This window comes from Oratosquilla oratoria, chromosome 12 (assembly GCF_046742065.1).
Source record: "Oratosquilla oratoria isolate Oo_2021 chromosome 12, ASM4674206v1, whole genome shotgun sequence".
NCBI classification, from domain to species: domain Eukaryota; kingdom Metazoa; phylum Arthropoda; class Malacostraca; order Stomatopoda; family Squillidae; genus Oratosquilla; species Oratosquilla oratoria.
This window is the reverse complement of record NC_134788.1, coordinates 14943711-14969803: the sequence shown is the minus strand read 5'-3', so window position 1 is coordinate 14969803 and position 26093 is coordinate 14943711. Positions and strand designations below refer to the sequence as shown.

At 40.0% G+C, this 26093-nt stretch overlaps 2 protein-coding genes across 6 annotated transcripts in view; both read left to right on the top strand.

Annotated features, from left to right (window-relative positions):
* Positions 1-26093, top strand: part of LOC143030569 (facilitated trehalose transporter Tret1-like) — a 459285-nt gene that overhangs the window by 197470 nt on the left and 235722 nt on the right. The window lies entirely within an intron of this gene.
* LOC143031000 (uncharacterized) lies at positions 5121-25431 on the top strand. Of its 5 annotated transcripts, none has more exons than XM_076194327.1 (6): positions 5121-5278; positions 6660-7054; positions 11628-11858; positions 13328-13567; positions 20193-22119; positions 23263-25431. In XM_076194327.1, exons 2-5 carry the CDS (start codon positions 6907-6909, stop codon positions 20831-20833), a joined length of 1260 nt encoding a protein of 419 aa, XP_076050442.1. In that variant the 5' UTR covers positions 5121-5278; positions 6660-6906; the 3' UTR covers positions 20834-22119; positions 23263-25431. The 5 variants fall into 5 exon arrangements, with proteins under 5 accessions (XP_076050442.1, XP_076050443.1, XP_076050441.1 ...); XM_076194328.1 differs by lacking the exon at positions 5121-5278 and adding an exon at positions 5458-5604; XM_076194326.1 differs by lacking the exon at positions 5121-5278 and adding an exon at positions 5673-5716 and having other exon boundaries at positions 23263-25425.

The following is a 26093-nucleotide window of genomic DNA, read 5'->3' as shown; positions in this document are numbered from 1 at the left end:
TAGGAAGTAGTAGTACAACTTAATGAAAGGTTCATGTAAAGAGTTGAAAATTAGCTCAGCAGCAACTAGCTTCTCAGATAACCATATGTCTGAGAAAAACAACCGAAGATCTTCCCATTGTTCCAAGATTCTCTGAACAACAGCAACCAATGGCAACCATCTCGTCTGTGATGGGTGTAGCATCTTGTGGGTCTTCAAGTGAAGGAAAGACTGAAATGGGAGTAAGCATCACAATTTATCCCAGTAGATGGCTCCACTGTACCATCAGTCGTAGTAAACACACAATGGCGTCCTATGAAAATTGGACAGTTCAGCGTTTAAAAGTTGAATTGGCAACAAGAGGAGCACTTGTCTCAGGGAGGAAAAAGAATTTGATAGAAAGGTAAGATATCGTACTTACTTTCAACACGATTTCAAGTAACAATAGTCCTTTGTTATTGTGTAAATATCCATTTCATTGGTCGGAGTGTTCACCTTAACGTCTAACGAAGCGAACAAATCTTGTACTCTAATACCACGGTCTGTCATAATACTGTCCCCAGATTCAAACACATGTCCTTGTATGAGACAAGATCTTTCGATTATCTGTCTGTCAAATGCGCTGCCACCGTAGCTATCACTCACATAAGAAATTAGTCCACCTGGAGTGCAGCCGATCATTGTCTGGGTTTTTGAATCGGCACCTCTGTTGCATCCAAAATTACTCTTGTTGATGGAAATTGTTTTTTGAAGTTAACTGGCATTAAGTCTTGCACTGTGTTTCTTTCTGGCCAAAAATTGATTTCTTGGAGTTGGAAGAACATAAAATTAAGCCAAAAATTCACAACTTTTGACGCATAAGATTGAATGATTCTGAACAAAATAGATAATTCAATATTATCTTTGGTCTGTCTCCACTTGATTATAGTTAAAAACAACTGATCTTCCGCTAATAATAAATCATAGTCCATTCCATCAAGATTATTGACAGCTGGACCAAGCACAGAAAATATTGAGGAAAAATGTGCAAAGTCATTAAATCCTGTATAATACTGAATGGCCTTATTGTCATTTTCAAACCAGAAGACAGAGAATCTAGCATTCATAGAATTTAGTATCTCACACTGGATACTGTAGTCTTGGACCGATTTCTCTCCGTCAGCGTCACTTTGTAGAATCTCATTTTCCCTTTCAGCTGACACTACCTCTTCGTTGTCAACATCTTAAATATGTGGTTAATTTTGAAATAAACGTCTCCTCTTAGCTACCCTTTCTGCTCTTTCTGCATTTAGTGTTGAGGTGAACGTGGATGGTGTTGTATTAAGATAAATAATAGATGGAACCGCACCAGGATTCAGCCTCTTACGAGAACCTGAAATTAAAGCAAAGAAAATTTTTGTTCTTTGTTTATCTTAGGAAGCAATAGAGTAGGGTTAGGGTCAGTGGTAAGATCAGGGTTTGAGTTTGGGAGTCATAAAAGAACTTTGAAAAAACAAACAAACGTAGCTCTATTGATTTTTTACGTAAGTGACATCACAATGAAAGTGTGTTAAAAAGCCTACGTAACTGTAGACATATCCTAATTTAAATAGTAATTCTTTAAAATCATAATTACCTTCCTGAGGATATATACAATGACAGGTACATGGGTTAAAAAATAATGACTGCTCCCCATAACAAAATTCTTACTACTACACACACTTGACATGATGACACAGCATGGGGAACGGGTTATCTTGCTGAATTGTTAAAAAAGAATAGTGCCTGTTATTTTTCTTAATATATAAATGACAACAAAATTTAATATCACTTACCTAAAAGACCAGCAGGCATGTAGTCATCTGCTGTAAAATGTTTTTCACAGACAACACTGTATTTCCTTAGAATCCATGGCTTATTTGTACCAGGCTCAAGACGTTTTATCGCTATTCTCCACTTCATATTCATCTTCTCATCTGACGGAAACTTGTGTCCATCTTATGTGCTGAACACAGTGTAACAAAGCAATGCTGTGGCATTTTAAAGATAGTTTTATCACGTTTGGAAACAAGACTGTAAAACAGGAAGTGAACTTCACGACTCATCACACAGTGCTGCCATCTGGTGAGGTAATGCGTGCTTACTCCCATTATACAAACTCACTCTGGCGCTTGCTACTACACTTAGAGAAATTATACACCTCTTGGTAAATCGTCACACCTTCTAGGTAAAATCTTACAAGCCTCTCTGGCACAGAGATAAGCAGGATGGCATACACATTTTATTACAAAAAGACCAGGGCATTCATTACGGAAGCGACTTACAACTGAATTGTGAGCTACCATCATTACGCCACACCCATCAGCCCTTAAATGAAAAATCAAAAGTGCATTAGCTTATCTCACTTGTTCTCGCGGAACCCTTAGGGACCTTTTGCGGAACCTTAGGGTTCCGGGAAACCCTGGTTGAAAAACGCTGCTCTACAGCCATGGCGGCTAATTTAGTTTTTCTTTTTTTCTGAAGCACTGTCACGTACGTTTTCTTTAAACCTTATGCTAAGTTCATTTGTCATTATGTTTCATGTTTATCGTTCAAGTGCCGACCCATTTATTTTCTATCTAATCATTGTCACAACTTTGGGTTGTGACACACGGCCTATCAATTATTCCTTCTCATTTTCTTACGTCTGCTCTCAAACCCCAGTTACCAAATACTTTCGCTCAGGGCCTAGCCGACGTATGCTCCACATTTTTTCATCTCCTTTCAGCCCTTTTCGGCTATCAATTCCCTCTACTCTCTGGAATTTCCGGAACTCTTAAGGCCTCTATCAACTACTTCTTACTTTTCCTTCTCCTTATCTTCATTAATTGTTGCGCCAATTTGGCAGTCAATTACAGTGTCTTAACGAATTTGGGAGACTTCTAATTACTCAGGAAAACCCTCCCCTCTCCCTTTAGTTATAGGTGTCTACATATGCCTGCGAGCAAAGACCCGAATGTTTAATATCAAGTGTGGGATTCCACAACCTCTCAGATTTACTGTTCCTCCAGGCAGTTGTAATTTGCTACTTTATGAATAGAATTAGTGTATTGCATCGAGGAGTTACCGTTCGAATTGCTGATGATACAAAACTGTGCGGAGTGGCAAATGATCACTCAAACCAATTAGATATTCAACAAGATTTAGATCAATTACAGCAATGGTCTGAAAAGTGGCTAATGACATTTAACATAGGTAAAAATAACAGTAAGTACGATTACAAAATATTCGGTAATTCGTACAAAAGTGGATAGTGAAAAAGATCTCGGCGTAATTATCAGTAACGACCTCAAATCATCCAAGCAGTGTATTTCAGCCTCTGAGAAAGCAAATAAGATTCTGGGACTGATTGCGCGATCTTTTGATTTCAAAAGTCCATCACTCATTAACAAGCTATATAAATCGTTAGTTCGTCCACATTTGGAATATGCTGTTTCTGTATGGTCACCGAATCTCATTAAAGACATTGACAGACTGGAAAAAGTACAACGGCGAGTCACAAAACTGATTCCAAATATCAAAAATAAATCATACGAAAATCGACTAAAACACATGAATCTGTTTTCCCTAAAAAAGCGTAGACTCAGAGGTGACTTGATACAGGTCTTTAAAATTTTAAAGGGAATTTACAACATCAAAAGTGACAACATTTTCACATTGAATGAGAATCAGACAAGAAACAATGGTCTCAAACTATCCGGAAATAGATTCAATTTGGAAGTAGGTAGAAACAACTTTGCCAACCGTGTAGTAAATGAATGGAATAAACTTCCTGCACAGGTAGTGCAATGTAGTTCAGTTCGAAGCTTTAAGAATCAGTTAGATAAATACCTAAGTAAGATGCTGTAATGATTATAATTTATCTTATATTATTTGCTTTTGTTTTGTCATCATTTGTCTGTCTGATTTTCATTTATTATTAGTTATATGTCAATTTATTATTATTTACTATTTACCTGTTTGTTTATTATTTAACTATACCTATGCATTTATTTGTTATTTACATTATTATAGCTTTTATTTATTGTTTTATTATTAATATGATTTTTTTTCGCATCCGACCTAGATATGGATCAAAAGGTCTCCTGTCGGCATGCTCCGCCTTTGTAATCCTTTGTAACGGTTCAAACCCCCCCCCCTGCGCGCTTGCCATTTATTGTATAGGCTAGTTTTAATTATATTAGTCAGGATCATATCTTCCACTTTCGAGAGTAGTGACTACCCGCAGGGAACAATTAGAAATGACTTACCTTCTACATAAACGTGCACGGCGCTCCCTGCGGAACTATTGATTTGAAATTGAGAAGTACCGGCAACAGTGTATGCCATCAGTGTATGGGTAGGCAGTTGACCCGACAGTGCCGGGCACCGGCTGTTATCCGCCTGGGTCCCCACAGGGAGAGGTGGGCCACTCGCGCTCTCGAAAGATCAAACGCGCCCTACCCTCCCTCGAGGATTTTTACATTAATACGACCCGTTTACGCACCGTCAGGCCCTACACGAGTGATTCATGTGTAAAATCCCCCGGAGACTTATCGAATTGAAGATAGTGATGCGAGTGACGCCCCGACCCTCGTGGGAACGGGTTTGAACGGCGTCGCGACGAGGTCAGCCTCCAGTGAACACACCGCGCTTAGGGTGGGATGAATCGCCACCATTGTGCCTATTCGACGATTAGCATGAGCAGTTCCCCCCTTTTTGGGACATCCTGACCAGAAAGGAACTTGTGCCAGAGTGGAAAAGGGGGAGACGCTTGTGGAATCGATCTCACCTCCCGCCGTGAAGCGCCACCTCACGAGGATAGTCAGTTTCCCGCCGAGCTCAACAGCAAAGGTATCCTCCCACAGCAGATGCATCCTGCCTGAACGAGGGACCCGCGCCTATTTGAAGACATCCCCGCAACCAGCAGAAGTCTCCTAGAGAGGGCAGTAAGTATCGACACAGTGGTACCATTAGTTAGATGTTAAAAAAGTCGCGCAGGGTAGCTAGGCACATAATAGCAGTAAATCTTTGATTAATTCCCAAGGAAAACTACTAAGAGTTTGAGTTGCATGCCAATAATGTTTGATTGTAGAAATAATTTTGATCATTAAAACTCACAATAGGATGATCTGTTTGATTAGCCTAGGTCTGTGCTTTGATTGAGTTGTTCCAGCCCCTTTTTGAGTTATCTACATGCGCGCCGAGAAGGGAGCGCGCGTGGTCCCGGTCGGTGACTCAAATCTCCTGGACTTCGGCCTCCCACTGCAGCTATCCATCCCCCTCTCATCACTCCCCTAAGGTAGGTGTATTTCCCACGCCCCCACAACCACCACCTCCTTCCACTGTCCAGGAATTTTGTGACAATTATGCTTATGTACATATTCCCGACCACCGAGATACCCACCCCATTTCTCTTATTGGCTAATACCTTTAGTTTAGTGGTTTGAGTTCGCCATAGATTATCTGGTCTTTGCCTCTGTTAAATCCTATGTTCGTACCCCCAAATATCTATATTTAGTAACCTTTTCCAATTGCATCTCATTTAAATAATAAATGAAAACAAATAATGTCATTCAATGCTCCGGTTTGACATTTTGTTTGTACTACACTTTCAAGTTTAATAAGGTAACTACGATTTGTTTTTACTTGTTACTGTTGTATGGTGCTACCTTGTATAATGTATTGATAGAAGTAGAGTGACAACACTGATGTGCAATTTCTTAGAAAGAACCATCCAGTCAGTTGTTTACCTGTTTGCGGTTAAAACATTGAAATGTCGGGCTAGGAGGGAGAAAAATAATAGAGGTTTAGGCGGGATATACGACGGTTAGATGGAGTCGTTGCCAAGTATTCACAATGCCTATGACATGTTCTGTTTTAGGATGCACAGCTAGGTTTCAAAATAAGGATTTGAATCCATTAAGAACATTTCACAGGCAAGTACCTTCCCTGAATTTTGGGGGATAGGATGTATCAATTTACCTAATTTAAAATTTGTCCTAATCAGTTTGATTAAGGAATAAGTAGGATACAAAAATGCTTGCCGCAACAGTTAACTCGTTGCATTCGATATGTTATGAAAATGGGTACAATCACTGGGTTAATAGAATTATATGAAAGGGGCCACTAGAAGCTTAAGTCTAGAAGTAGGTGACTGTACTGCTAGTTAATAGGGTAGGAAAGCTATCAAAGCCCAATAAATGGCAAATACTATACTAAAAGGCGCAGGTAAAATTCTAGCATCGGGCAAACGCATATATTCAACATGAAATTTATGTCCAATAGATTCTAACCTAACATAACGTAACCATGCCATGGGGGGAGGGATGAAATGCAAATATGAAAGAAGCGATAAATGTGTGTGTAATAGTTGATACTGGAATAATACAAAGGCAAGCCCTGAAGTCAGATGATCATGCAATTCAATAAGATGGTAAAATTCCAGAATAACACAAACACATTTAACCTCAAGATTATGTTGACCAATAGGGCATATTCAAACCTAATCATTTAATAGAAAAATAAAAGTAAAAAATATTTTCTTACTATACTATACTGATATAATGTCAATGTGTTAATAGATTATTCTACAGTTGTAATGCATGGTTACTGGTAGGGGAAATATGAAGGTAGGAATGCTTGATCATGACAAGTAAAATGCTACACTGACCTTTTTACAGCTTTCCCAAGGATGAGGTATTACGACAAGCCTGGCTCAAAGCTATACAAAGGGAAGACTTTGTCCCAACAAAGTATTCACGTTTATGCTCAGATCATTTCAGAGAAGAAAGTTTTGACAGAACTTCTCTCCATTATGTTCGCCTGAGAGATGGAGCTATACCTTCCATATTTACCACAGTTCAAGAATCCCTAAAAAGAAAGAAGAGACAGAAAAAGAAAATACCCAAGAAACATGAGAAAAAACTGATGGTAAATATTCACAAGAAACACGATATGAAAGTTAGGCCTCGTAGAACCACGGTTGGCTCCAGTTACTGTACAAGTGAAATTCCGCAATGTGCAGGCCTTCAAAGAGATGAACCAGAAACTCAATACTCATGGAGAAAACAAAAATGTAAGTAAAAATGTTGGCAATATTTACTATTCGAACATAACTATACACTTGTTTGGATGAAATAAGGGGGGTGGGTTTTCTAAAACCTTTTCATTGAGAATTATTAGTTGCTGAAAGGTAATCCCATTCATAATAGAATGCTGTGTGACTGGTCTGTGGGGATGTCACTAAAATCGCTAAAGTATTATTTATGTGAAACTTTTGCCATCAATAACCTCTATATTGTCCAATATCAATAAATGGGAGAGACATCGGACAGTTGAACAAAGTGACAGTATAATCCTGGTTGGAGATTTTGATTATTAAGAGCTAAATTGGGAGGAGAGGGGAACAAATAAAACTAAGGCTTTTTGAAATAATGCCCTGTTAAATGTTGCAATGGAAAACTCAGAGACACGACAGTATTATAGGGAGATAACACCTGCAAGATCAGATTTGCTGCCTACCAAGGAATCTGGTGTTATTGACTTGTTAAGATACATACGACTCGTAGGAAAAAGATACAGGGATGACCCATCATCCATGAGGAGCTAAGATGAGAGGGAGGAAAGGGTGGTGGGTGGGAGTGGGTACTTGCCTTTTGACATGCTCCCTTGATTAGGAGAGGAACAGGGGGAGTGGTTGGTGAGGAATAGTCTGGGTTTGGGACAGGTAGGCAGGGGTTGGATGGATCCCATTTTTGTGTTGGGGCAGAGGTGTGAGAAAGCTTTGGGAAAAGGTGGGGGATGATGTTTTTTGGTCCTTTATGGATTTGGAAAGGGCTTCTGACAAGGTGGATGGGGCCTGGGGGGGTGTTGCAGATAGATAGGTAGGATAGGAGGAGAGCTGTTAGGAGCAGTCAAGAGTTTTTATGAGAGTGGTAAAGCCTGTGTTGGAATCGGAAATGAATGGAGAGAGTGAGTGGGACTTGACCAGGGATGTGTTATGTTGCCTTGGTGGTTCAATTTATATATGGATGGGGTGGTGTGAGAGATAAACGAAAGGGCAATGGGCCGGGGATTGGAGATGGTTAAAGAAAATGGAGAAAAGTGAGAAATGGATGGGCCAGTTGTTGTTTGCTGACAACTCTGTGCTTGTGGCAGGATCGGGAGACGGAGGGATTGGGGAGGTTAGTGATGGAGTTTGGCAGGGTGTGCAAGGGAAGGAAGTTGAAGGTAAGTGTGGGTAAAAGTAAGGTGATGAGATGTACAAGGGGAAAATGTGGCAGGCAGCAAATTGGAAGTGAGTATTAAGGGAGAGAGACTGGAGAAAGTGGATAGTTTTAGATACTTGGGTGCAAATGTGGCAAGAAAAGGTGGAATGGAGGTGGCGTGTAGATTGGGAGAAGCAGGTGGATACCTTGGGGAATTGAAAAGCATGGTAAAAGGTAGACATTTGGGAGTGGATGCTGAGGGGGGGGGTTGTATGAAGGGGTGATTGTGATGACAGAGCTGTGGTGTGGGGCAGAGACATGGAGCATAAGGGAGGAAGAGAGGAGTTTGAGATGAGGTGCCTGAGAAGTATGATAGGGGTTACTAGGTTGGATAGAGTGAGGAGGAGAGGGAGATGGGGTTGATGAAAGCGTATTAGTTTGGGCACATGGAGGGGTGAGTGGACGGCGAAGATGGAGGGAGTGAACATAGGGAGGCAACTGGGGTGGGATGGGTGGATGGATGGGGTGAAGGAGGCATTGGGATGGAGGAGTATGTCTGTTGAGGAAGGAAGGGAGAGGACAGAAGATGAGGGTGAGTGGAGAGTGATTGTGCATGGATAATGCTGTGATGCATGAAAGGGAGTGGGTGGAGGGGTTAGGGATTTCTCCCCGTCTTCTCTTTTTCTGCGTGAGGGGATGGAGAGGGGGGTCACCGATTAAATGAAACAACCTTGCTGTGGATGTGCTGTGTCTTCTTGCACTGCTTTTGACCCAGGGCAGTGGGCGATATGCAGGGATGACCCGTCATCCAGGAGGAGCCAAGATAAGAGAGAGGGGGGTGGATGGGAGTGGAGTTTGTGGGGATGAAATGGGTGGGAGTGAATTTTATGCCTTTGTTTTTTGGCTACCTCCCTTGTAAGGGTGGGAAATGGCCTTTGGTATATGTATGTAGAGTACCTCCCTTGTAAAGGAAGAAAGACCTTAGTGTATAGATAGATAGGAAAGTGACCTCAAAGTCTTTAAATTTCAATTGATAAGAGTAGATTGAAACCAAGAAATTAATTTTAAAGACAAAATGTATGTAGGTTTGAGATTCATTGATATGAGGTTGGAAGGGATTCATAAGAGAAACAGAGAAAAAAGTGAAATCTTTCAAAATGTCTGCAGCAGTAGCACAATTGTGAGAGAATATGGGTCTAAGGTTAATGGGGAAAATAACTGGATAAAGGATCACTGGATTGATAAAAGAAAAAAGTCCAGATATATGGCTTGTGGGGAAATGAAATATTTGAAAATAATAGATGAAGAGAAGGAATGCAATAAGGCTGGAAAGGAGAACCTATTGAAAAGAACTTTTATCAAATTATTATTATCAGTAAGATGAACTTTTCCCCCTCCCATCTTGGCTCCTCATGGATAAAGGGCCATCCCTGACCACTGCCTGGGTGAGAAGCAGTGCAGGAAGACATATGACTTTGTCAAATTGAGATTCAGAGAAGGAACCTCAAAGCTAGTGTAAGATGTCTTTGAAAATGTACCAGTATAGGCTGAAGTAACAAGCAAAAGTTTCCCATTTGTTCTCTCTAAAGATAATTATATTGTGGAAGACAAATGTGGGAAGAGAAAGGTTAGTTACAAAGGATTTACAAAGGATTACAAAGGCAAAGCATGCCGACAGGAGACCTTTTGATCCATATCTAGGTCGGATGCAAAAAACAAAAAAAACAAAAAATCATATTAATAATAAATTAAAACTATAACAATGTAAATAACAATTAAAATACATAAATAAATGCATTGGTATAGTTGAATTGTCAATTCCCTTTAAAATCTTAAAGACCTGTATCAAGTCACCTCTGAGTCTATGCTTTTTTAGGGAAAACAGATTCATGTGCTTAAGTCGATTTTCGTATGATTTATTTTTGATATTTGGAATCAGTTTAACCTTTTCAATACAAGTTGAATTATCACGCACGTGGCAGCAGCATCAGCTGCCTGATGTACGATGATTCGACGATGCACCACAATACTCGCATCATCATGAAATATAATAAAGTTGCAGTTGTATTACTCTTTCACTCTGAATATTAATAACCACAAAAAATACGATCAAGCCAGTTCACAGAATATGGGGGTCACTCAGCTACAACTACAAAGTAAATATAATGAAGGCGCCAATGCCGCCGCCGGCAACCTCCTCACGTACTCACTCACGCCTTGTGACCCCCACGTAGGCATCATCGTATGGAAGGGATTAAAAAGATATCAAACTGAAAGACTTCAAACTAGGTATTAAAGAAATGTAGAAAACAACTGACAGGATTTATGGTCTGATTGTGTGTTCATTTGAATTGGAGGTAAGACTATAGGATGATAAGAGGTGTGGTCTGGCACACGTTCATGAAGGACTGGAGTGTCAAGTACCTTGATCAAATAAACACCCTCTTGACCACCAGAAGAAGAAAATAAAGACAAGATATAATGCTAGACCCCCAGCTACACAGTGGGCGCCACCCAGCACAGAATTGGCCTAGTAATAGGCAGTTATCACCTTGAATACTTAGAATCTGTTATTTTCATACTATTATACATTATCTTAACTGAGACACACCCACAAAATCTCTTCCCAGAGTGGATTTGGAGAAATGGATTAGTTGATTGATTGATTGACCATCGAACTATTGTTCTGGTGGTGTAATCGGAATCGTGCTAGTCTCATTTGAATCCTGGACGCCTCTCCGATTCCCAGCAATAACTGTTACCTGCTCCAACATTTCAAGCACATAGTGCAAAGGTGAAGGTTTCAGTTGCAGGTACACGTCTCCTGATGTAGGCTCCTTTTCCTGAGGCCCTTATTGACATGTAGTGAATGGACTTACGCCAAGTACATGTATTTTTTTTTTTTTTTCTTTTTTTTTTTTTTTTTTTTTACCTAGTAAAAGAAGATGGTTCAATTGAATACAGTACTTGAAGAAATCTTCTATACCAGAAGTTTACATAAAGGAGGAACCCATATTAGATGAGAATAGATTGGAGACCATTCTTCATATTGGAAATGCAGTCTGATAGAAAAAAAATTATTTACTCTTGATAAAGCGGAATTGATGTCTTCATATAAAGGTAAATTGGACTCATTTAATAGCAATCAAACACCTCAATGACACATGTTCTTGGTACTAGGTGTGTATTAATTTGTGTGGATATGCTGTGTCTTGCTGCATTGCTTCTGACTCAGGGCAGTGGGTGAGATGCAGGGATGACCTGTCATCCAGGAGGAGCCAAGAAAAGAGGGAGGGAGGGAGGGGTGGTGAATGGGAGTGGAGTATGTGGGGATGAAATGGGTGGGAGTGGATTTATGCCTTTGACTTTGGCTACCTCCCTTGTAAGGGGGAAAAAGTCATTGGTATGTATGTATGTATCTATGAATTTGGTAATTTTCAGTAAAAAACCCTACAAGCATGAAAATGAACAAAGACGGTTTTGAAGCCAGTGACCATGGTGCAGTTGAACATGGCATGGAGACAGTACCCTGTATATTGGAGGAAGTTTACATAAAAGAGGAACCTGTTGACCAGAGTGGATTGGAGCCCAGTCCCCTTCTCAGAAACGCAGGGTCGTGTAGAAGAAAATCACCTCTTCTGGATAGGACCGACTTTATCTCTTCACGTGAAGGTCAGTTTGATGGATGTGACACTGATCAAAATTTTACTTTGTTTATGCACATCCTCCCATGACCTGACTGTGTGATCTTCTCTGCCAGCTTTCTTTATTTATTCCTTTAATGTCCTGAACATTGCTGTCGGTTCAGGGATGGTAGGTCCAATGCTTTATCTCTTTTCAATTGATCTGCACTACTGGGAACTAATCAAGGCATTCTTCAATATCCCCCCCCCCCCACCCACCCCTTTTTTTTTTTTTTTTTTTTTTTTTTTTTTTTTTTTTTTTTTTTTTTTTTTTTTTTTTTTTTTTTAAATTGTACAGACCCACCAGTGCCTATTCTGATCAAGGACAGATTTGTGTATATATATATACTGTATATATGTATATATATATATATATATATTTTATTATTATTATTATTATTATTATTATTATTATTATTATTATTATTATTATTATTATTATTATTATTATTATTATTATTATTATTATTATTATTATTATTTTTTTTTTTTTTTTTTTTTTTTTTTTTTCCTTCCATTTCTTTGTCCATGTAGTGAAGAGCAAATTTCATATTCTTCATCAATGGTCTGTATGTTTCTCCCACAATTTTGCTAATAGAGCTTGTCAGGTGATAAGGTCTTCAACTGTGAGACTAAGTGGTGGCCCTTCAGTGATACATCTCTAGATGGATGGAGCTGTTGATTTGGATGAGTTTTGAATATGAGTAGTTGCCTGGGAAATGATTTTCTCTAAAATATGTCTTGAGTTATTTCTCTATGCATGTGCCTATCATTGCACCATATTCTGGACCTGTTAGTAGTAAGCCACCATGGTCTATTAAACTAACGTCCATTCCATTGCATTTGTCATGAAGGATTGCTGTAGACAAGGTGGTGTCTTATCAAACAGGATCATTAGGGCTTCCAGTATTAGATAGTACACATTCTCCGAATTTATGAAATGAGCTCACAGTTGAAACAAGTTAAAGTACATTCATACATTGCCTCAATTTTCATATGGATTGAAAAAATATATGTACTTGTTATTACAGAAACAAATTTTGCCAATTCTCTGTTTGAAATCTCGAAGATTTGGAAATTACATTCTAAACTGAAATGCCCCCCAAAAATGTGCCAGAATATTTATTTAAGAGTTCTTTTGGGATTTGAAGATATCTAGATATGAGAGAGAATTATGTGCATACCCATTTCAGTAGATTAGAGGACAATTTTTGGTGTCATTTTGATACCCACTCCCCCCTCCCCAAGAGATAAACATAGCCTGACCCTCAGGTGTGGGAATTTCTTTCTCTTTATACTATGGACCAAGCATTAGATATATAGAAATGTTATCTACTCAACATGATAGGGTGACATGAGATCCTTTTGATAACATTGCACATCTATGCATCCTTGTGCAGGCCTGATGTTTATGAAATATATATAGTAGCACTCAGTTATGTATTTGTTAATTTCCAGTAAAAGAAGAACCTTTAAGCATGGAAAATGATGAAGACGACAGTTTTGGTGCCACGTATGTAAAGGAACCCTGTATAAAGGAGGAACTTGTTATCAAAGAAGAACCTGTGGATGAGAATAATGCAGAGAGTAGTCCCATGCCGAGAACTACAGAATCATGTACCAGCGATGGAGGACATCCCGATAATTCTCAGAAAGGCCAGTCTGCATCAAGTGACCCCTTACACCCTTGGACAAGAGGTATGTGACACCTTTGGAGATATCTATATTGTTCAGATACAGTGCTGCAGCTCTTCTGTAAGAGAGAGAGAGAGAGAGCAGGGGTAGTGGATTGATTGAGAAGATGCAGTATATCAACTTAGAGCCCCAGGTATACAAGCAATCATTGTTTCTTTATGTGGAAAACCTGGAGCTTTCACACATCTCTCTCAAGGAAGTATCTTTGAACCGTTGTCTTATGCATATCAGTGTAGGACTCCTTATATGTTACCAGCTCAGAGGTATAGAGAGAAGAGAGCATTTGATAGTAGTTAGCTTTTCATGTGTTGGAAAAGTGTAGAAAATGCAGCCTTGCCCAGAGACAGAGTGCCAACCCCCCCAGGGTTGCACCTCCCAATAGAGGTGAGATGGTTGATGGGTTTGCATGAGTTTCAGTCTCTAAGTTAGAGCCGATTCACACTATACTGTTCAGATAAGTTTTGTCCTTGTTTGGCTTTTGTGTGTAAATTATTTTCATGTTGAAATCAAAGCTGTTCACACCGTACATTCTATCTGTCATTAGTCTTTTGAACGGCCTTCATTCATACATATTTGATCCATTTGGAAGAAATCTCTGATGGAGTAAACTTGTACGTAATGGAAATGTTCTGCATCCCAGCTGTAAGTGTGAACATTGTTATGTATCAGTCGCATTGCAGTAACAGGGGAGAGGGTGCGATTTACCTACAGTCTGTTTTGGTGGTTAAATAAAAGTCGCAGCATGCCAACACAATAATTTTTTATACAATATTAAAGCATATTACTGAGCACGAGTTTTCTACCAAAGCAGGAACAACTCTGCTTACCTTACCCAGCATGGGTACACTCAAATGCGTGGGAATTATAACTTCATCAGCAGAAACCTGCTAGAATGGTTTTATACATAGATAGGTGCTCAGATGAGAGGAAGGGTGGGAGGGGTGTGGAGTGTATTTGGGGATGAAATGGGTGGGAGTGTTTTTATGCCTTTCCCTTTTTGGCTACCTCCCTTGGAAGGGGGAAAAAGCCTTGGTATATGTTGTTACATACATACATATACCAAAGTCTTTTTTCCCCCTCATAAGGGAGTAAGCCAAAAAACGAAGGCATAAAAACCATTCCCACCCATTCCATCCCCATCATACTCCACTCCCCTCCACCCTCTTCCCTCCCTCTATCTTGGCATCTCCTGAATGACGGGTCATCCCTGCATCTCACCCATTGCCCCTGTAGTGGGGGAAAAGAATACTGCCACCAAGTCTTCCCACCTGAATTGTAGGAGGCGACAAAAACAGGATGGAGATTAGGACTAGGCATCCTTCTCCCTGTAGCCCCACAGGGGACATTCCAAAAAAAAAAGTAAAGTAAAGGTATATAGTATATACATTACTAAATATATAATATTATTACTACAATACACACTCCCACTACAAGTCTGTGGAAACTTTTGGCTTTGCACAGTGAAGTAGTTGTAAGCAACTAAAAATAGAATTGATCAGAAACTACAAGGAACTCTGTGATATGAGCAACAGAAAATACACAGACAACTGTGTGAAAGAAAATATATGGAATTCCATTTGAGAGGAATGATGAAAATCAGGTAAGATTGTAAGCTTCATTTGATAGCTTCATAGCTTATTTGTATCTTATTTTTCATCATTCTGTATTCTCTTATATATCTGTCCATTACCTTCATCTATCAGTCATGTTTAAGACCATGGAAGAGAACCAGCCGGGCTGTTCAAGAATTCTGTAAAGTTCTCCCTTAGCCATCTATTTTATATTATTTGATTATTTGTTATTATTTGTCTGTTTATTCATTATTTGCTTGATTTTCATTTATTATTATTTATTTGTCAATTTATCATTATGTACTATTTACCTATTTGTTTATTATGTAACTATACCTATGCATTTATTTATTTTATTTATTATTATTTATATTATTATATATATATATATATGTATACATATATATATATATATATATATATATATATATATATATATTTTTTTTGTTTTTTTTTTTTTTTAATCTGACCTAGTTGTGGACCAAAAGGTCTCCTGTCAGCATGCTCCACCTTCTTAATCCTTTGTAAACTGCAACACAGACGACACAGCACAGAGCAGGGTAGAAAACTGCATTTCACTGTGTTAGGCTGTGCCATGCAGTTAATAGTTTCCTGCATACATGTGACACAATATCACTCATACTACCGCTAGTTCTCATGATTCATTGAGGAACTTGCTGTGGCTGTCCACTAGTCATTCTGAATACATGAAAGGAGCTCACAAAAACAAGATACAGAGCGATATTGCATGGCACTTTACAATCTAAAGATGTATTGGTGTGTGAAATTGTTAACACAAACTGCTTGACATGACATTTTAAATTATTGCAATACAATAGCTGTAGGTGTAAAGCATTTATTTATTGTTGTCAGCCATTATCAGGACATTCCATGAAAACTACTGCGTGATGCAAATTGTATTACACAATGAATGTAACAAAAATAATACATGCATATACCAAGGGCTTTTTCCCCCTTACAAGGGAGGTAGCCAAAGTCAAAGGCATAAATCCACTCCCACCCATTTCATCCCCCCCACATACTCCACTCCTATTCACCACCCCTCCCTCCCTCTGTTCTTGGCTCCTCCTTGATGACAATGAGTCATCCTTGCATCTTGCCCACTGCCCCCCTGGGTGGGGTGGGAAGGAATGCAGCAAGACATAGCAAGGTGGCTTCATTTAATTGGAGACCCCCCTCTCCATCCCCTCTTGCAGAAAAAGAGAAGACAGGGAGAAATCCCTTCGGGCTGTGGCAAAATATGATTCGCACTTACCCCCTAACCTCCCCACCCACCCCCTTCCATGCATCACAGCATCATCATCATCCATACACAACCATTCTCCACTCACCCCTATCTTGTATCTTCTCCTTTCTCTCCTCGACAGACATCCCTCTCTTTCCCAAAGACCCTTTTACCCATAACGAAAATAATGCATACATATACCAAAGGCTTTTTCCCCTTTACACAGGGGGGTAGCCAAAAAGAAAAAGGCATTGGAACCACTCCCACCCATTTCATTTCCCATATATTCCACTCTCCTCCACCTGCTACCCTCCCTCTTATCTTGGCACCTCCTGGATGACGAGTCATCCCTGCATCCTGTCCACTGCACTGGGTCAGAAGCAGTGTCGTAAGACACAGCACATCCACACCAAGGCTGCTTCATAAATTCGGCGACCCCCCTCTCCGTCCCCTCATGCAGAAAAAGAGAAGATGGGGAGAAATTCTTTCGGGCTTTGTCAAATTTTTTCTCGTACATACTTCCTCATCCCCCATCTCCCACCCACTCCCCCTCATGCATCACAGCATCATCCATACACAACCCTTCTTCATTCACCCCTATCCTCTGCCTCTCTCGTCCTTCCTCCACAGACATTCCTCTCTTTTGTAAAGCCCCTTTCACCCCATCCATCCATCTCATCCTAGGACGCCCCCTCATATTCACTGCTTCCACCTCTGCTTTCCACGAAGTGTTAGAATGGATTAGAGCTTGGATTAGTAACAGAAAACAACAGGTCACCATAAATGGAATAAAATCTAGGTGGGGCAGTGTTACTAGCGGGGTCCCCCAGGGCTCGGTTTTGGGTCCCTTGTTGTTCATTATGTACATAAATGACTTAGACGATGGGATAAATAGTGATGTTAGTAAGTTTGTGGACAACACTAAAATAGGACGCCTAATTAGGTCAGGAGACGACGCAGAGATTCTGCAGGATGATCTTAATAAATTGTTAACATGGTCGGAGAAATGGCAAATGAACTTCAATATCTTTAAGTGTAGCATGTTAAATGTAGGGCTACACAACCCCTAAAATAGATATGTCTTAGATAACATGTTTTTAGAAAAATCTGAGTGCAAGAGGGACTTAGGAGTTCTGGTGAGTCCAGACCTTAAATCCAGGAAGCAATGCATTAGCGCCAGAAATAAAGCTAACAGGGCATTAGGTTTCATTGCTAGGACAGTAACGAATAGAAGTGCAGAGGTAATTGTCAAATTATCTAGCAATAGTTAGACCCATCCTTGACTATGCAGTACAGTTCTTGGTCTCTGTCCTACAGAATGGACATAAATTCACTAGAATCAGTACAGAGAAGAATGACCAAAATGATACATGGACTTGGAAATTTGTCTTACGAAGAGAGGCTTAGGCACCTAAACTTACACTCTCTGGAAAGACGCAGAGTGCGGGGTGATCTAATAGAAGTGTTCAAGTGGATCAAAGGCTATAACAAGGGAGATACAAACAAGGTCATCATATTAAAACAACAGGGCAGGACTCGCAGTAATGGGTATAAACCTGACAAATTTAGATTTAAGAATGAAATAGGCAAGAATTGGTTTACTAATAGGGTGGTCAATGAATGTAACAAACTTAGTAACCATGTAGTAAGTGCTGAAACTATCAGTTGTTTTAAAAAACGATTAGACAACTTTATGGATGGGGACGACAGTCAGTGATGGATATGGAGCTGCCTAATGTAGGCCTTATGGTCTCTTGCAGTCTCCTTTATTCTTATGTTCTTATGTTCTTCTCTCTTCCTCTCTTATGTTCCATGTTTCTGCCCCGTACAGTGCTGTTGGCACATTCACTCCTTCATATAACCTCCTCTTAGCATCCATTTCCGGATGTCTGTTTCTCATTACGCTTTTTAATCCACCAAGGCATTTACTCACTTTTCTTAATCTACATATTACCTCCACCCCCACTCCTCCCTTTCCTGTCACATTCGCACCCAAGTATCTAAAACTATCCACTTCCTCTAGTCTTTCACCCTTTATGCTCGCTTCCAGCCTGCTGTCACTCTCCCCCCTTGTACATCTCATCACCTTACCTTGCCCACATTTATCTTCAGCTTCCTTCTTTCACACACCTTCCTAAACTCTGTCACTAACTTCATCAATCCCTCCTTTGATCCTGCTACAAGTGCAGTGTCGTCAGCAAACAACTGGCTCACCTCCCAGTTTTCTTAATTTTCTTTAACCATCTCCAACCCCTGACCCACTACCTTTGCATTCACCTCTTGCACCACCCCATCCATGTAAAGATTGAGCAGCACATCCCTGACAAAGTCCCACCTTTACCTCAAACCATTCACTCTCTCCATGTCTAATCCTAACACAAGCTCTACTACTCTCGTAAAAACTCTTGACTGCTCTTAACAGCTTTCCTCCTATCCCATATATCTGCAGTATCTCCCACAGTGCCTTCCTGTCTACCCTGTCATAAGCCTTAACCCCTTCCATACGGTGCCGCACACGTAGGCGTCATGAGGAGCAAGTGGATTCGCGACGCTGCCATATCGTCGTCTTGATTATATTTATTGTAGTCGCCCCTGTGTTTTTACATTCTCCCAAATGCGCCCTGAATCCCATTCTCTGTGGTTTTCAAAATTCGCGGGTGAAAGAGAGAACGATCGATATAAGCGGCGACCATATTTTATGATAAGAATATTATTACGTGACGTCATACGGCTGGCATTGGCTGCTGCCCGCGAGATTTAAGTCCCGTACTGAAGTGGTTAATACCCTGCCTAAATTCTTATCCTTTCTTTCGCTTCATCACTACCCTTTTTTGCTTATTCCTCACTCTCTTCACCTCATATTGTCCTTGGTGAGCTTTTTCTTTTTGCCAAGGCAGACTTCTTGTTGCTGAATTGAGGTATATTTTGAACTCTTCTCTCACTTGAAATGCTGAGGTAGCAAATCTAGAAGCAGTCGTCTTTGTCAATGCTACCAGTTGGTTATCGAGCAATATCTCAAGTTTCTTATGTTCATCTGTTGACATTTGTGTTCCTGAGTAATTGTGAAGAACACAAGCCACCTTTACGACATCAGTATCTAGAAGCCAGTATACCAAAGGCACATTCAACTGTTTGCCTTGCTGATGACAATCTGCAATTAAATATTTTGTTCTGAAACATGACCTATGTGATTTTGGATACAGATGCAATGGATTATCTAGCAGTGGAAATGCAGCATCACTGACAAACCTAAATGCCAGTTCTCCTTCTACACCTTTAAGAGGGTTTGGTGTAGGAATGTTCAAAGATTTGTTTAAGATTTTCTTTCCAAGTGTACAGTTGGTAAAAACATGTCCATCACTAACTAACCTGACCCATCGATCCCATGTCAACTGTTGTGAATTTACATTCAGAGTCGACAGTGGCCATCAGAACAGCTGAACATAAATGCTTATAATGAAAGAGTAAAGAGCCACTCTTTGCTGGATTTTGGATGCATATATGTTTTCTCTCACTTGTTCTGAGACAATGTGGAAAGTGCCCTTTTTTCTCAAAATCACATGCCACTTTCTCCCAGGTTGCATGTTACTCCACACAACAGTTGTTGCTTGGTTGACAGTATTTGACACTGTGCTGTGATCTCCCATTCTGTAGCTATAACTGATGCTTTTGTAGAAATCTCAAGTAGCCAGATATCTGAAAAAAAAAAAAAATTGGACTTTAATATGATTTCACATTTACTTAACTCCTTAATTTGTTTTTCTTTTGCTACAGTGTCCGAGTGTCATTTGCCTGTTTCGTTTTATTGCAGGGGCTGCCGTAAAGGAAGCTTGGCTGAAAATGCGTAACTGTCATCATGATGCCCTCAGGAGGCAGAAGAAATTAAAGTGTGCAAGTGGACCACATGCTGTTGTCTTTAAGCAATGGAAATATCGGCAACAAATTGAATTTTTGGTACCATACATGACCAACAGAGAGACTAGCTCAAATGTCACTTGGACTGACAACAGAAGTCAACAAACAGTTGAAGGTGATGTTAGTTTAGATAAAGAAATGAGCGCACCTCACACCACTACTTGGTGTGAAAGTTTGACCCCCGGCGAGATTCATAATTTTGAGGATGGTGAGAGTATCGTCTACCCGTCAGGTTGTATTAAAGATATTAAAAAGAAATTTTCAAACACTCGAAAAAAGAAAACAGACCTTACTGTTCTGCTCAAGGAATCCATCTTGATAAATCATGAAAAGAATGGCAAAAAGAGAGCACTTGAAAAGAAGAAAAAGATGGAAGAGAAATTAGGACTGCAAGGAACAGATCCTCTGTATACCTTTTTCATGACTGTGTACAGAACCACAGCTAAAATGCCACCGGCATCACAGCACACGATCAAGAGAGAAGTATTCCGTATAGTATCAGATGCTGAAGAGACATTGTTAGGTATGTCCCCCTAGCTACAAGCCAGGTCATTCCTCTCACTCCTCATGAGGTTCTACTACTCGTGTATGTACAACTATTGATCCAGTGATTTCCCATCAAATTATTATCTGTTTCAAAAGCCATTTGTATGATTACGACATTCATCTATGTTGAGTCTCTGTCTCTTAAAGGTGTGCTAATTAAAATCGTTTTTTCTATCATTTTTCTTTCTACATTTCTCAATTAAGATGAAATTATCGAGACATTATTATGAATCTACATAATAGGAAACTGTTTATCTATCAAAGTACAATAATTACAATTATTTTTTCCATTATTTCCTCTTTCTACATTTGTCCATGAAAACTAAATTATGGAGACGTTGTTAGGAGCTTGCATAGACAGAAACTGTTTATCTACAAGAGTTTTGCCTCCCTATGTACTTTAAAAAATCTAAATAAAAAAAAACTCACCTTAAAAACAGTTTTTCCCTGCTCATGATTGAATTTTGAGCATTATATCCATCAGTAGATGTCATTTTGTACAATACTGTGCACATCTTGAAACTAATCTCTGCTTAATTGAAAATAGGTGATGTATCTATCATCAGATAGCTTCAAAGTTAAAACATATTCCTTGTGTGTATTCATTTCTTCCATACATGGGCTCCTCTGCAATAACCACTTATACAATGGCTTAACTCTGTGCATCTCGTCTGGTTAAGACTGATGAAATAAGGCTTTATAAGCTTTTGCAACAGTCATGACCACAGTACCTCAGGACAACAGACAACTGCTTCTCCAATGTGCACGTGATCACACCTATGCTGCCCTGCCTTGCACTTAGGCTGGGTTCACATGAGCAACATTTTGTGGTTAGTAGCTACCACAAAATAATTGTCAAATGTAGAATGTGGCTCCATTCATACAGTCGTCAACTCTTTTTATGGCAGCCATGAATAAAAGTGACTTGTGGCAGGCAGAGCCATTTATCAGACCACACCCACCACTGTGGCTGGCCAGCAGTAGAAACTGTGGGGGTTCAAATGGCAGCATATACACAAGCCACTATCAGCTGCCACCGCACTGTCTCGTCCTGTCTGTCACAGCGTCAAATACTCCTTCCGGTGTGTGGGAAGAACAGCCTTTGAAGAGACTTTTGACTGTGAGATATTGATCTCCAAGGTGAGAAAGAGACCAGCATTTTATGATTTGAATCTGAAGAAATAGAGTGACAAGAATATATAAGAAAAATTGTGTGCAGAGGGTGTGGTCATTGACTGGAGTGACCATTCATCAGAAGAAAGAAAATGAGAGTCTAGGTAAGCTACTGTATACTTTGTTGAAAGGAAAACATTGTTCATCAGTAATTTTTATGTTACACTTGCCTGTATATCTGTCAGTCTCTATGTATGTATGTATGCATGCATATATGTACATTTGTATATATTCATGTATGTGATCATGTGTGTGTTTGTATGTATTTGTATTTATCTAATGGTTGTAGTACACAGGAAAGTAGCAAAGTTCATTGGGTCCCATCTCCTGTTCTCTGATTTTTTATCATACCTAGCCACCTCAAATTCATATACAGTTCCAACATAATCTATATCCTTGATTTCCAATTGTCATATTTAGATTTTAACTCGTGTATTCTTTGAGCTTGGACTATATACCTTCCTATGCTATTTCAAGTATTTGTGCATCTGTATGGAAAACTGTACTTCTTCTTCTTCACATCCTTTAGACACAATGTGGTCTTTCTTAATTAATTTGCTGCTCCCATGACCTCTTAGAGCCCTTCCATCTTTAATCAATAATCAGGAGATCTCTTCTGTCACTGCAATCTATCCCCTTTAGTGACCTGAGTGCTGTAATCATGTCACCTCATTTTCTTCCATATTTCAAAGATGGTAGACCCACTACTTTTAGTCTTTCCTCATATGGTTTATCTGCCAGGCAGGCTGGGGAACATTTTGGTTGCTGCCCTCTGTCCTTTATCATGTCGATATCCTTTACTCTGTGTGGGGACCATATTACCAACACCTATTCCAGTCTTGGACGCATCACCAGGGTTTCATTGAGTTTTTTCATCATCTCTTCATCCATATAGTGAAAAACCACTTTAATCTTCTGTGGCTGTCTGTATGTCTCTTCTGTGTGCATTTGTGTACAGTATGTGTGTGGATGGAGAGAGGGAGAGATAGATTTTATATTATTGCTCTGAGTAGCTCCTCTCTTTCTCAAGACAATGTTGCCACATTAACTTGTTCTAAGCGAGAGGGGTGCAGTTCCCTGGTCCACCACATGCTGGCTACAATGGTGTGGTATGCTATATCCTTGATTTCCAGTTTATTTGTTCATTTATTAATTTGTCTGGTTATTTATTTGTTTATTTAGTTGCTTATCAATTAACATGACTTAATCATCATTGTAGCTTGAGATATACCTTTCATGTATTTCAGGAAGGAGCTAAAGGAAAGATGGAAATCTCTTGGAGAATAAATGCCTTAGGAGGGAGTTCAGATCATAGAAAGGCAGATTGGGAGATGGTGTCGTCACAAACAAAAGGAAGCATCTTCACTTCTTCAATCGGCTCTTATTCCTTGTAACAACTTTCAACAAACAAGAAACCACAAGTAACTAATCAGTAGCACAGGATGATCAAGAAGGGGAACGTGGAGAAAGCGACACGCCCATTAATTCCACAGATGCAGCTATCCCAAAAGAGGCTATGAAGAACCGATTGATATATTAAAAAAGAAAAATCAAAAGAAGATTGTGATGAGGATAAGGCATTTCTGATGTCACTACTTCCAAAGTTTAACAAGTCTAAGGATGAGCAGAGGTTTGAGGCACAGATAGAAATAATATTCAAAGTGATGAGAAAAGTGGGGAATGGAATGAGACATTTTGATGCAGTCTGAAGGGAAGATCCTCCTCCATCTTCTCTGTTTTCCACATGAGGTGGGGGACAGAGATGGGGTGGAGGTTTCACTGAATAAGTGAAACAGCCTTGCTATAGATGTACAGTACTGTGTCTTGCTGTATTGCTTCTGACTCTTCTGGGCAGTGGACGGGATACAGGGATGACCCGTCATCCAAGAGGAGCCAAGATTAGAGGGAGGAAAGGTTGGTTGGTGGGTGGGAATGGATGTATGCATTTTGACTTGGCTACCTCCCTCCCTTGTAAGGGGGAAAGAGCCCTTGGTATATAGATGATGGTGATGATATGGTTTAACATCACAAGCTCCTCCCATCAGAAGGCTAGGAAGGTGCCCCTTTCAGAGGACGGTGCCCCCCACGGAGGACTTTGTAGCGTGGAATTTAATGAACCATGCCCTTGGTTCAACTTCACCGATGGCAGGATTCAAGCTGCCATCCCCTCGACCTTCGCCACAAGTAACGACGCCCTAACCCAGTGATGATAGCATAGGGTCCATCTGCCTCATACCACGGCAGTGCGCCACCCCACCAGCAACTTCCAACCCTATGTTGCTTCACCAGGTATTCCGCAGCACGTCTAGAGGTATCTGCCAACACATGGTGAGAATCTGATGCATCAGCACCAGCCAGGTGGAATTTAACACCCAACCCAGGACTTTGTGCATCCTCGTGGTTACCTTCACAATCAACATTACCTCTATCACAAAAGTCCAGATCTAGAGTCTTCCCAGTCAGCGTCAAGATGTATTGTCACCTGTGTTGGAAAGGTACGTGAACTTGGGTGACACTGACACGTACAAACTCTCATATTGATGTGTAAGTATAACCATCATGCATAAATTGTGTTCAGGATGTAATGCATAAGTTTGTTTATGCATTCAGAATTGATGTTTCATTTCATTTCTCAGTTTTGCATATTTATTGATGCTAGTGTGGGTTGATTACTAAATGTGGCAGTCCATAAGGAGCTAAGATGTGAGGGAGGATGTACAGTGAGTCCTCATTATACAGTACATATACATTCCTGAAAACCTTACCACAAATTGAAATTACCGTATACCAAACCCAAGTTTCGACTTATGGTAGACGTACTACCTTCTCCCTGCTCTTTCCCCTTCAAAATATCTAATTTTACCCCCAAAACATGAGCAGATTTAATGAAGCGGCCTTGCTATGGATGTGCTGTGTCTTGCGACACTGCTTCTGACCCAGGGCAGTGGACAAGGTGCAGGGATGACCCGTCATCCAGGAGGTGCTAAGATGAGATGGAGGGTGGAGGGGTGTAGAGTGTATTCAGGGATGGAATGGGTGGGAGTGATTTTATGCCTTTTCCTTTTTGGCTACCTCCCTTGTAAGGGGGAAAAAGCCTTAGTTGTATAAATAGAATTGAGTGTAGTAATTACCAAGTACCATAACTGTGAATTTACCGGATAAAGAATGACCATATAAGGAGGACTCACTCTACATGCCTTTTGAGTTGGCTACCTCCCTTATAAGGTGGAAGAAGCCTTTGGTATATGGATAGATGGAAAAATGCAAATTATTTGTAACTGCATAGACTACTGAACTAGATCAATAAATTATATACAATGTGATTTTATATTCCTCATTTTGAACCTTAAGGTTTCAGTGAGTCTCTTTTGTATGGGCATACATCCTCATGTTGTACATCCTGCCATGTTGTATGTGGTTCAATTACATTCACAAGAGCTGTCCTACAACATCCTGAAAATATATATATATATATATCAGGATGCTCTTTCAGCTCAGTAAATAATGTGTTGCTACACACAATAGTCTGTTACCAACTATGGGGAGTGCAGCACCCAGTACTTTCTACACTTTTTGTGCTTCATCTTCACAAAGAAAGCACAGACAGGTGCTGCTACGTCCACAAGATTCATAATGACACTGACCTCATTTGTGGCTGCCACGGAGTGGTTTGTGTGCATGGTGGTCCTCACTTTTTTTTTTGGGGGGGGGGGGCAATTGTTTATTGTGGCATCATGTAGCTTTGCAGAGAGCAGAATACCTAGTTCCATGACTCTGTCTCGCTTTAGCCGCCTTTCACAACCAGCATGGGAAACTTAGCAGAATTCTTTCTTCCCCCAACCACGGAGGACAGGTGAAAAGGAAAATATATACTCAAAGAAGTGGTACAGAACAGTTTTAAGAGGGAACAGCATAATGGAGGGATAGTCACAGTGCAGAAGTGGCAGCATTTCTGTAGGCGTAGGGATTTTCTCTAAAATAGATAAAATGATGTGTGGCTCTAGTTCATAGGGGCACCAACAGTCCCTAAAGCATTGGCCACATGCTACTGTGCATGTAATACTGTACAATAACATGG